This window comes from Heteronotia binoei, chromosome 9, assembly GCF_032191835.1.
Source record: "Heteronotia binoei isolate CCM8104 ecotype False Entrance Well chromosome 9, APGP_CSIRO_Hbin_v1, whole genome shotgun sequence".
NCBI classification, from domain to species: Eukaryota; Metazoa; Chordata; class Lepidosauria; order Squamata; family Gekkonidae; genus Heteronotia; species Heteronotia binoei.
The window spans coordinates 123,339,228-123,351,474 of record NC_083231.1 but is presented as its reverse complement, the minus strand read 5'-3'; the positions used below and the strand labels follow the sequence as shown (position 1 = coordinate 123,351,474).

Sequence of the window (12,247 nt, the reverse complement as noted above, 5' to 3'; positions counted from 1 at the left end):
ATTAGACTAATTTGGATGGACCAAAGGTCAGATTCAGTAGAACACAGTGTCACAGGTTCACATGCTAGACTCATCTACAGTGCTCTAATCTTCTGGACCCCACTGGCACTACAGAACATAAGAGTAGCCATGTTGGATCAGGCCAGTGGCCCATTCAGTCCAACACTCTGTGCCACATAAGAACATAAGAGAAGCCACGTTGGATCAGGCCAGTGGCCCATTCAGTCCAACATTCTGTGTCACACAGTGGCCGAAAAATCAGGGGCCATCAGGAGGCCCATCAAGCCAGGACACCAGAAGCCCTCCCACTATGGCCCCCCAAGCACCAAGAATACAGAGCATCACTGCCTCAGACATAAGAACATAAGAAAAGCCATGTTGGATCAAGCCAATGGCCCATCCAGTCCCACACTCTGTGTCACACAGTGGCCAAAAAAACCAGGTGCCATCAGGAGGTCCATCAGTTGGACCAGGACACTAGAAGACCCCCCACTGTGGCCCCCTAAACACCAAAAATACAGAGCATCATTGCCTCAGACATAAGAACATAGGAGAATCCATTTTGGATCAGACCAATGGCCCATCCAGTCCCACAGTCTGTGTCACACAGTGGCCAAAAAAACCAGGTGACATCAGGAGGTCCATCAGTTGGACCAGGACACTAGAAGCCCCCCCACTGTGGCCCCCTAAACACCAAGAATACAGAGCATCACTGCCTCAGACATAAGAACATAGGAGAAGCCATTTTGGATCAGACCAATGGCCCATCCAGTCCCACACTCTGTGTCACACAGTGGCCAAAAAAACCAGGTGCCATCAGGAGGTCCATCAGTTGGACCAGGACACTAGAAGCCCCCCCACTGTGGCCCCCCAAGCATCAAGAATACAGAGCATCACTGCCCCAGACATAAGAACATAAGAGAAGCCATGTTGGATCAGGCCAGTGGCCCATTCAGTCCAACATTCTGTGTCACACAGTGGCCAAAAAATCAGGGGCTATCAGGAGGTCCATCGAGCCAGGACACCAGAAGCCCTCCCACTATGGCCCCCCAAGGACCAAGAATACAGAGCATCACTGCCTCAGACATAAGAACATAAGAAAAGCCATGTTGGATCAGGCCAATGGCCCATCCAGTCCAACACTGTGTCACACAGTGGCAAAAAAAACCAGGTGCCAGCAGGAGGTCCATCAGTTGGACCAGGATGCTAGAAGCCCCCCACTGTGGCCCCCCCAAGCACCAAGAATGCAGAGCATCACTTCCTCAGACAGAGAGTTCCATCTAACAGCCACTGATGGACCTCTGCTCCATATGTCTATCCAATCCCCTCTTGAAGCTGGCTATAAGAACACCCTGTTCTTCAAGCTCCAGGTCCACAAGGAATACTTACACAACACATGGAGAGTGACGGCTGGTGATGTGTTGGTGCTCTTCTTATTCTTAGCCACGCAGTAAAATGTCCCGGCATCTGTGCTGATCGTGGCTGGGAAAATGAGCGAGTTTTCCCTTCCCTCTTGCAGCCACTTGGCATTCTTGTACCAGGTGTAAACGGTCTCTTCTTCTGGTTCCAAGGTAGCCAGGCAAGTCAGGGTGACTCTCTCCCCTTCAGGGACCTCTTCAGAAGGACTGACCACCACCCTAGCAGCTGGGAATGCAACCGCAACACAAAGAACACTGAAGACTCATTTGGCTACTTAATGCTGTTCACCAAAGCACTCATAAGAAGATCGGAAGAGCCCTGCTGGATTAGACCAATAGTCCATAAGAACATAAGAGAAGCCATGTTGGATCAGGCCAGTGGCCCATCCAGTCCAACACTCTGTGTCACACAGTGGCAAAAAATTTTATATATACACACACACTGTGGCTAATAGCCACTGATGGACCTTGTGTTCCATATTTTTATCTAAACCCCTCTTGAAGGTGGCTATACTTGTGGCCGCCACCAACTCCTGTGGCAGTGAATTCCACATGTTAATCACCCTTTGGGTGAAGAAGTACTTCCTTTTATCCGTTTTAACCTGTCTGCTCAGCAATTTCATCGAATGCCCACGAGTTTTTGTATTGTGAGAAAGGGAGAAAAGTCCATCTAGTCCTGCACTGTGTCATGTACAGTGGCCAACTCAGGACAAAATACTGTGTAGACTCAAATCATATCACACCAACTTGCCAAATATATTGTACTATTAACATCCTCCAAACCACATTCATTTCCTATTAGCAGGGCCTTTTTATAGAAAAGGCCCAGCAGGAACTCATTTGAATATTAGGCCACACCCCCTGGCATAATTATTTCACGAAGGGCTTTTTAAAGAAAAAGACCAAGCAGGAACTCATTTGCATATTAGGCCACACCCCCTTGGTGCCATGCCAGCCGGAACTGCGTTCCTGTGTGTTCCTGTTCACAAAAAGCCTTGCCTATCAGAATTCCATACCATATATAAGGTATTCCCATTAAGTCAAAAGACTTGATCCACAAAGTGTCCAAAAGCATCCAATTAGTAGCAGTCCATGTTGAAGATACCAAGGATGATACTCCACAAATCCAAACAAGATCCCAGTAGCATTTTTGTTTTGGAGTCAGACTTTCTCAATGCAGAATCATTGCTGTATATCAGACACAAACTCAACTTCCGAGGCCAAAAACTGGCGTCATTCAACACAGAGGACCAATAATCTTGCCTTAGAAGAGCTAGGATCGAGTCCCCTAGCACTTTGAAGACCAACAAGACTTTGAGGCTATGAGCTTCTGAGAGATTTTAAGGGATTTTATTAACCTAAGAGAGAAGCCATGTTGGATCATGGTCCATCCAGTCCAACACTCTGAGTCACACAGTGGCCAAACAACCCAGGTGCCATCAGGAGGTCCACCAGTGTGTCTAGAAGCCCTTCCCCTGTGCCCCCACCCAAGCACCAAGAATAGAGAGCATCACTGCCCCACACATAAAAATGTAAGAGAAGCCATGTTGGATCAGGTCAATGGCCCATCCAGTCCAACACTCTGTGTCACACAGTGGCCAAAAAACCCCCCACCCAAGTGCCATCAGGAGGTTCACAAGTGGGGCTAGAAGCCCTTCCACTTTGTCCCCACCCAAGCACCAAGAATACACAACATCACTGCCCCAGACATAAGAACATAAGAGAAGCCCTGTTGGATCAAGCCAATGGCCCATCTAATCCAACACTCTGTGTCACCCAGTGGCCAAAACCCAGGGGCCATCAGGAGGTCAACCAGTGCAGCCATAACTCTAGAAGCCCTCCCACTCTTGCCCCCTCAGTCACCAAGAATCTAGAGAATCATTGCCCCAGACAAAGTGTTCCCTCTATAGCTTGTGGCTAATTGCCACTGAAGGACCTCTCCTCCTTATGTTTCTCCAAGCGCTTCTTGAAGCTGTCTATGCTTATAGCGTTGGGAGCTCATATCACAAAAATATTGTTGGCCTCTCAGGTGCTTCTGGACTCAGATCAAACTCTTATTTAGAAATGCCCCACTAGTTTCAAGGCCCTGTCTTGTACTGCAAAGATCGGACTTACTCTGGGCACCGAAGAATCTTGTTGTGGTGGCGTTTCCATACTTGTTGGTCGCTGCACACTGATATTCGCCTGCATCTTCTGGGACCACCTTCTGGATCTCCAGCTTCAGGGAGTTGCGGGTGGTGGTGATGCCGATCCGCTGTCTGGGGGCTGAGTGCGAATTGGTGGTTGCAATGAGCTGCTGGCCCCGGAAAAGGCTCAAGGTAGACTGGGGGTTGCTGTCGACGGTGCAGAGCACAATGGCCAGTTTCCCTTCCTGGGTCTCTTGGAACAAGGCGAGGGTGGGTGGTCTTGGGGGATCTGCAGTAGGCAAAGATAAGAATGGTGCCCTGAGAGGTCATATATATGAAGCTGCCTTGTGGGTTGCGTTGACCATCCCAGGTCAGAATTCTAAAGGTGCCTAAAGGCTCAAAAAGATTGGGCAGGGACAGTGGCTCAGTGGTAGAGCATCTGCTTGGCAAACTGAAGGTCCCAGATTCAATCCCTAGTATCTCCAACTAAAAAGGGTCCAGGCAAATAGGCGTGGAAAACCACAGCTTGAGACCCTGGAGAAACACTGCCAGTCTGAGAAGACAGTACTGACTTTGATGGACCCAGGGTCTCATTCAGTAGAAGGCACCTTCATATGTTCATATGGAAGCAGAAGGTCCCAGGTTCAATCCTCGTCATCTCCAACTAAAAAGGGTCCAGGCAAGTAGGCGTGGAAAACCTCTGCTTGAGACCCTGGAGAGCCATGAATGGGGCTGTGGCTCAGTGGCAGAGCATCTGCTTGGTAAGCAGAAGGTCCCAGGTTCAATCCCCGGCATCTCCAACTTAAAAGGGTCCAGGCAAAGTAGGCATGAAAAACCTCAGCTTGAGACCCTGGAGAGCCATGAATGGGGCTGTGGCTCAGTGATAGAGCATCTACTTGGTAAGCAGAAGGTCCCAGGTTCAGTCCCCAGCATCTCCAACTAAAAAGGGTCCAGGCAGGTAGGCGTGGAAAACCTCCGCTTGAGTCCCTGGAGAGCCGCTGCCAGTCTGAGTAGACAAGACTGACTTTGATGGACCCAAGAGGGTCTGATTCAGTAGAAGGCAGCTTCATATATTCATATTCACCCCCGCTTAAAGCCATAACTATTGCAATAATTGCTCACAAATATTTATTATATATTATTTATATGTTGTCACTCATATCTCACAAACCAAAATTCATTCTAATGTCCATGAATACAGCACAGCTCAAAATACAATTCAAATTCCAATTGCTGAGAGATACTGAAGTCCACTGTACAAATATTTTTGCCGATAGGCGTGGACAGTATCAATAGATATGCTATTTCTTGCTAGGGTAGCTGCCCAAAATCCAACAGGTGCGGCGACACGGGTCCTAGGTTCAATCCGTGTTTCATTCACCCTTCTGCTGGCTGCTTAGAGCCAGTTTGGTGTAGTGGTTAAGTGTGCAGACTCTTATCTGGGAGAGCCGGGTTTGATTCCCCACTCCTCCACTTGCACCTGCTAGCATGGCCTTGGGTCAGCCATAGCTCTGGTAGGAGTTGTCCTTGAAAGGGCAGCTGTTGGGAGAGCCCTCTCCAGCCCCACCCACCTCACAGGGTGTCTGATGTGGGGGAGGAAGGGAAAGGAGATTCTGAGCCGCTCTGAGACTCTTCGGAGTGGAGGGCGGGATATAAATCCAATATCTTCTTATTATTATTATTATTATTGAACCTAGGACCCGTGACGCCGCACCTGTTGGATTTTGGGCAGCTACCCTAGCAAGAAATGGCACATCTGTTGATACTGTCCACGCCTATCGACGAAAGGATTTGTACAGTGGACTTTGGCATCTCTCAGCAGTTTGGAATTGGATTTATATTTTGAGCTGTGCTGTATTCATGGACATTAGAATGAATGTTGGTTTGTGGGATATGAGTGACAACGTGCAAATAATATATAAGAAATATTTGTGAGCAATTGTTGCAATATTTAAGTACGCAGTGTTTAATTTCAGGTGTTACTAAGCGGGACACTGCAGTTTCCGGTTTGCCTAAAGCCGTAACTAGGCAGTCTGTATGCCCGGGCCCTGCAGGGCACAAGAGTCCCGTTTCTAGTGCTTCCATCCTAACCCTTGAGCAGAGCATAATCTCCGCACACCCTGCTGGAAGCAGCCCCGCACATGCCTTCTGGGCACAAAGCACAAACAAGAAGCTCTGAAAACTCACAGACGACGTTCAGCCCAACGACTTGGGACTTCTCGCTCCCCTTGTCGTTCTGCACTTTGCACGTGTAATATCCTGTGTCCCCAGCAGCCACCTCGTGAAAGATCAGGGTCCGGGCGGTGCCTTCCTTCATCCAGATGTTGTTCTTGAACCAGCTGTAGTGGATCTCTTGCTTGTCTTCCCCAGGGACATCACAGGTCAACGTCACGGTCCCACCTTCCTGGACATCGGAAGAAGGGCTGACGGTCAGCAGGGCAGCTGCAGAGGGAGGGGAGAAGGAGAGGCGAGGAAAAGGGAGGTTCAGCTGTGGCTTGTCTCAGCTTCTATGGGCGTGAAAGATGTGGCTCTCCAAGGTCTGGAGGATGGCTGCATGGCGAGCAGATGCTTAGCCACTGAGCCACGGCTCCTCCTCCTCCTCCTCCAATTGTGACTTGGGAGCCACATGCGACTCATTCACACATACTGTGAGGCTCTGGGAGGCCCCTGCCACTGTTGACTGGCTTGGAGAAGACATTTCTCTCTTTAAACCCTTCTCCAAGCCAAGCCAAGCCCCCTCCCTCCCTCCCTCCCTCCCTCCCTCCCTCCCTCCCTCCCTCCCTCTCTCCCTCCCTCCCTGTATTCTTGGTGCTTGGGGAGCACAGTGGGAGGGCTTCTAGCCTCACTGGTGGACCTCCTGATGGCACTTGGGGGTTTTGGCCACTGTGTGACACAGTGTTGGACTGGATGGACCACTGGCCTGATCCAGCAGGGCTTCTCTTATGTTCTTATGTGACACAGAGTGTTGGACTGGATGGGCCATTGGCCTGATCCAACAGGGCTTCTCTTATGTTCTTATGTGACACAGAGTGTTGGACTGGAGGGGCCACTGGCCTGATCCAGCAGGGCTTCTTTTATGTTCTTATGTGACACAGAGTGTTGGACTGGATGGACCACTGGCCTGATCCAACAGGGCTTCTCTTTTGTTCTTATGTGACACAGAGTGTTGGACTGGATGAGCCATTGGCCTGATCCAACATGGCTTCTCTTATGTGAAACAGAGTGTTGGACTGGATGGGCCACTGGCCTGATCCAACAGGGCTTCTCTTATGTTCTTATGTGACACAGTGTTGGACTGGATGAGCCATTGGCCTGATCCAACATGGCTTCTCTTATGTGAAACAGAGTGTTGGACTGGATGGGCCACTGGCCTGATCCAACAGGGCTTCTCTTATGTGACACAGAGTGTTGGACTGGATGGGCCACTGGCCTGATTCAGCAGGGCTTCTCTTATGTGATACAGAGTGTTGGACTGGATGGGCTACTGGCCTGATCCAACAGGGCTTCTCTTATGTTCTTATGTGACACAGAGTGTTGGACTGGATGGGCCACTGGCCTGATCCAACATGGCTTCTCTTATGTTTTTATGCCTGAGGCAGTGATGCTCTGTATTCTTTGTGCTTAGAGGGGCCACAGTGGGAGAGGAAGGAAGGAAGGAAGGAAGGAAGGAAGGAAGGAAGGAAGGAAGGAAGGAAGGAAGGAAGGAAGGAAGGAAGGAAGGAAGGAAGGAAGGAAGGAAGGGGGAAGGAAGAAAAGAAGGAAGAAAGGGTAGGAGGAAGGAAGGAAGGAAGGAAGGAAGGAAGGAAGGAAGGAAGGAAGGAAGGAAGGAAGGAAGGAGGTTAGGTTGAAACGGAGGAAGAGGTGGAAAGAAAGCAACTTTAACTTTAAGTGCATTCTCCAAGCCGCTGGCTGGCTTGGCTTGGAGAAGTGATTTACAGAGAGAAATGCCTTCTCCAAGCTGGCTGACAGGGCAGTGGGGGCTTCAAGAGCCACACAAGATGTGTGAAAGAGCCACATGCGGCTCCCATGTCACAGTTTGGTCACCCCTCCTCTAGCTCTTGATACTCACTGAAAACATAGACGGTTGCCGTTTCAGCCACTGTGGACCCAACAGGATTCTCAGCTTCACAGTGGTACTGGCCATAGTCTTCCCGGGTGACGCTCTGGATGGTCTTCACCTGCCCCTCTCCACAGGCCACTCCATCTTTGAACCACCTGTAAGCTGTGACTTCTGGGTAGCTGCTCACCACGTTGCAGGCGAGAGTTGTAGCATCCCCCACGCGGATGTTTTTTGCAGATGGGCTTATGGAGACTTTGACACCTTTGGGAGAATCTAGGGGGACACCAGCAAACAAGAGTTGTTGGACAGCGGCATCCATACTCACAAATATAACAGAAGAAACACTGTGAATTAATAACTAACAACCATTATGATGTACAAGTTTAATAAGTATTTATGACCAATATTACTGCATCAATATTTCATTCCTACTGCTGAGCAGTCGGGTTAGAACGGATACAAGGAAGTCCTTCTTCACCCAAGGGGTGATTAACATGTGGAATTCACTGCCACAGGAGGTGGTGGCAGCTACAAGCATAGCCAGCTTCAAGAGGGGATTGGATAAAAATATGGAGCAGAGGTCCATCAGTGGCTATTAGCCACAGGATATAGATGGAACTCTCTGTCTGGGGCAGGGATGCTCTGTATTCTGGGTGCTTGGGGAGGGGGCAACAGTGGGAGGGTTTCTAGTGTCCTGGCCTCACTGGTGGACCTCCTGATGGCACCTGGTTTTGTGTGTTTGGTTTTTGTTTTTCTTTTTTTGCCCACTGTGTGACACAGAGTACTGGACTGGAGGGGCCACTGGCCTGATCCAACATGGCTTCTCTTATGTTCTTATATGACACAGAGTTTTGGACTGGATGGGCCACTGGCCTTATCCAACAGGGCTTCTTTTACGTTCTTATGTGACGCAGAGTGTTGGACTGGAGGGGCCATTGGCCTGATCCAACAGGGCTTCTCTTATGTTCTTATATGACACAGAGTTTTGGACTGGATGGGCCACTGGCCTTATCCAACAGGGCTTCTTTTACGTTCTTATGTGACGCAGAGTGTTGGACTGGAGGGGCCATTGGCCTTATCCAACAGGGCTTCTCTTATGTGACGCAGAGTGTTGGACTGGAGGGGCCATTGGCCTTATCCAACAGGGCTTCTCTTACGTTCTTATGTGACGCAGAGTGTTGGACTGGAGGGGCCATTGGCCTTATCCAACAGGGCTTCTCTTACGTTCTTATGTGACACAGAGTGTTGGACTGGATGGGCCACTGGCTTGATCCGACAGGGCTCCATGTCCAAGACTCTGTGTCACACAGTGGCCCAAAAAAATTACACACACACACACACACACACACACACTGTGGCTAATAGCCACTGATGGACCTGTGCTCCATATTTAAATCTAACCCCCTCTTGAAGGTGGCCATGCTTGTGGCCGTCACCAACTCCTGTGGCAGTGAATTCCACATGTTACTCACCCTTTGGGTGAAGAAGTACTTCTTTTTATCCGTTTTATCCTGTCTGCTCAGCAATTTCATCGAATGCCCACGAGTTCTTGTATTGTGAGCAAGGAAGAAAAGGACTTCTTTCTCTACTTTCTCCATCCCATGCATTATCTTGTAAACCTCTATCATGTCACCCCGCAGTCGACGTTTCTCCAAGCTAAAGAGCCCCAAGCGTTTCAACTTTCAACTCTTTTTGGTTGCTTTTTAATTCCCCGGTGGAGGCAGGCGATCCCTCAGTTTGGAGACCCTCCCCCCACTTCAGGGTCATCAGAAAGCAAAGGGAAGGAGGGAAATGTCTGCTGGGCACTCCATTATTCCCTAAAGAGACCGATTCCCATACGGCATAGGGTATAACGGAGAATTGATCCACAGGTATCTGGGGCTCTACCTGTTTTTTGAGGTAGAGGCACCAAATTTGCAGCGTAGCATCCAGTGCCTCTCCTCAAAACACCACCCAAGTTTCAAAAAGACTGGAGCAGGGGGTCCAATTCTATGAGCCCCAAAGGAAGGTGCCCCTATCCTGCGTTATTTCCAATGAAGGGAAGGTATTTAAAAGGTGTGTGGTTCCTTTAAATGTGATGGCCAGAACTCCCTTTGGAGTTCAATTATGTTTGTCACACCCTTGATCTTGACTCCACCCCCTAAGTCTCCTGGCTCCACCCCCAAAGTCCCCAGATATTTCGTGAATTGGACTTGGCAACCTTATACTGTGTTTGATGGCGCAAGGGTCTGGTTCAGTATAGGGCAGCTTTGTGTGTGTTCCTATAAATGGGACCTCTTTATTTTGTTTGGAACACTTTCCCTATGAAGAAAGGTTGAAACACTTGGGGCTCTTCAGCTTGGAGAAACGTCGATTGCGGGGTGACATGATAGAGGTTGACAAGATTATGCATGGGATGGAGAAGGTAGAGAAAGAAGTACTTTTCTCCCTTCTCACAATACAAGAACTCGTGGGCATTCAATGACATTGCTGAGCAGTCGGGTTAGAACGGATAAAAGGAAGTCCTTCTTCACCCAAAGGGTGATTAACATGTGGAATTCACTGCCACAGGAGGTGGTGGCGGATAAAAGCATAGCCAGCTTCAAGAGGGGATTGGATAAAAATATGGAGCAGAGGTCCATCAGTGGCTATTAGCCACAGTATATTATTGGAACTATCTGGGGCAGTGATGCTCTGTATTCTTGGTGCTTGCGGGGGGGGGGGAGTGGAAGAGCTTCTAGACCCACTTGTGAACCTTCTGATGGCACTTGAGGGGGGGAGTTTTTTGGCCACTGTGTGACACAGAGTGTTGGACTGGATGGGCCATTGGCCTAATCCAACATGGCTTCTCTTGTGTTTTTATGGAGTTGAGGTCCATCAGCAGCTATTAGCCACAGTATGTTATTGGAACTGTCTGGGGCAGTGATGCTCTGTATTCTTGGTGCTTGAGGGGGGGGTGCAAAGTGGAAGGGCTTCTAGTCCCACTTGTGAACCTTCTGATGGCACTTGAGGGGGAGTTTTTTTTGCCACTGTGTGACACAGAGTGTTGGACTGGATGGGCCATTGGCCTAATCCAACATGGCTTCTCTTATGTTCTCCATGTCAAAATGTGCCCGGGGCAAGCATGCAACCCAATCTCAGGAAAGAGAAGAGAGGTGCAGGAGAGATGCCAAAGGTAAGGAGTCCCCTGCAGCCCCCCTGTCCTGTCCCAGCAGCAGATCCACTCACGTTTCACTTGGAGCGTGACTTCCTTTGCTTTGGCCAGGGCACCTGCAGCCACCTCGCAGCTCAGCTTCCGGTGGTGATCCTGCCAGGATAAGAAACTGCTGAGGGTTTTCTTCTGCAGCACACCTCCTGTGTCCAGCTGGACCATCTCGGAAACATGGGAGGTCTCTGCGTTGTGTCCGGTCCACCGCAGGGAGATGCTGTCGTAGGGACAGACGTAGGGACTGGAGCAGTTGAAAGTCACCGGCTTGGCCTCATACAGATCGTCCGGGGAAGCGATAGTGGGACTGTCCGGAGTGTCTGAGGAAAAGGAGGAAAGCAATGGAGGAATCACCTGGTATACACCCATCCAGTTTAACTATCTCAGTTTAACTCAGATTTGCAAGCAACAGACTGCATTTATTGCCTTGTGACCCTCTCACCATCATTCTCCCATTCTGACAAGATGCTGTTTTGTTGGTTTCCCACGCAAATGCTATCCAGACCAAATGTCCTTTCCATTTGTTCATTTCACCGTCTCCCCAGTGGATTCTAACTTTGTGCCACTTTGCATTCTTAACCCCCGCCCGCCAGCTCTATGCAGCTCTGCTCACTGTACCCCGTTCCATTTTCGGATGTAGAAGAAGAAGATATTGGATTTATATCCCGCCCTCCACTCCAAAGAGTCTCAGAGTGGCTCACAATCTCCTTTACCTTCCTCCCCCACAACACACACCCTGTGAGGTGGGTAGGGCTGAGAGAGCTCTGACAGAAGCTTCCCTTTCAAGGATAGAGTCTCAGAGCGGCTCACAATCTCCTTTACCTTCCTCCCCCACAACAGACATCCTGTGAGGTGGGTGGGGCTGGAGAGGGCTCTCACAGCAGCTGCCCTTTCAAGGACAACCTCTGCCAGAGCTATGGCTGACCCAAGGCCATTCCAGCAGGTGCAAGTGGAGGAGTGGGGAATCAAACCCAGTTCTCCCAGATAAGAGTCCACACACTTAACCTCTACGCCAAACTGGCTCTCTATTAGAGCTATGGCTGACCCAAGGCCATGCTAGCAGGTGCAAGTGGAGGAGTGGGGAATCAAACCCGGTTCTCCCAGATAAGAGTCCGCATACTTAACCACTACACCAAACTAGCTCTCTCTCATGTAGTAGGCATGCATATGATAGCTTCCATTCTGAGTAAAATTTAGAACAAAGTAGGAGTCCAGGGTCACCTTGAAGACCAACGAAGTTTTATTCAGAACGTAAGCTTTGCGGAGAGGGTGGGATATAAATCCAAAATAAATAAATCAATAAATCTTGGGAGACCAGTGAAGCAGCTGGGGCCTGATTCAGTTTGATGAAAGAGGAGAGGGGTCATGGCTCAGTGGAAGAGCTGCTTTGCACACAGAAGATCCCAGGTTCAATCCCCGGCATCGCCTTTTAAAAGGGCCAGGGAGTAAGTAATGGAAA

At 49.6% G+C, this 12,247-nt stretch overlaps 1 protein-coding gene across 1 annotated transcript in view; it reads right to left on the bottom strand.

The window, feature by feature from the left end:
* Positions 1-12,247, bottom strand: part of SIGLEC1 (sialic acid binding Ig like lectin 1) — a 120,054-nt gene that overhangs the window by 40,237 nt on the left and 67,570 nt on the right. Inside the window, exons 3-7 of the mRNA XM_060247434.1 lie at positions 10,812-11,108; positions 7,614-7,877; positions 5,732-5,986; positions 3,534-3,833; positions 1,390-1,644 (exon numbers count right to left, since the gene is read on the bottom strand). Coding sequence (XP_060103417.1) covers positions 1,390-1,644; positions 3,534-3,833; positions 5,732-5,986; positions 7,614-7,877; positions 10,812-11,108 — 1,371 coding nt within the window. The remainder of the gene's footprint in view (positions 1-1,389; positions 1,645-3,533; positions 3,834-5,731; positions 5,987-7,613; positions 7,878-10,811; positions 11,109-12,247) is intronic.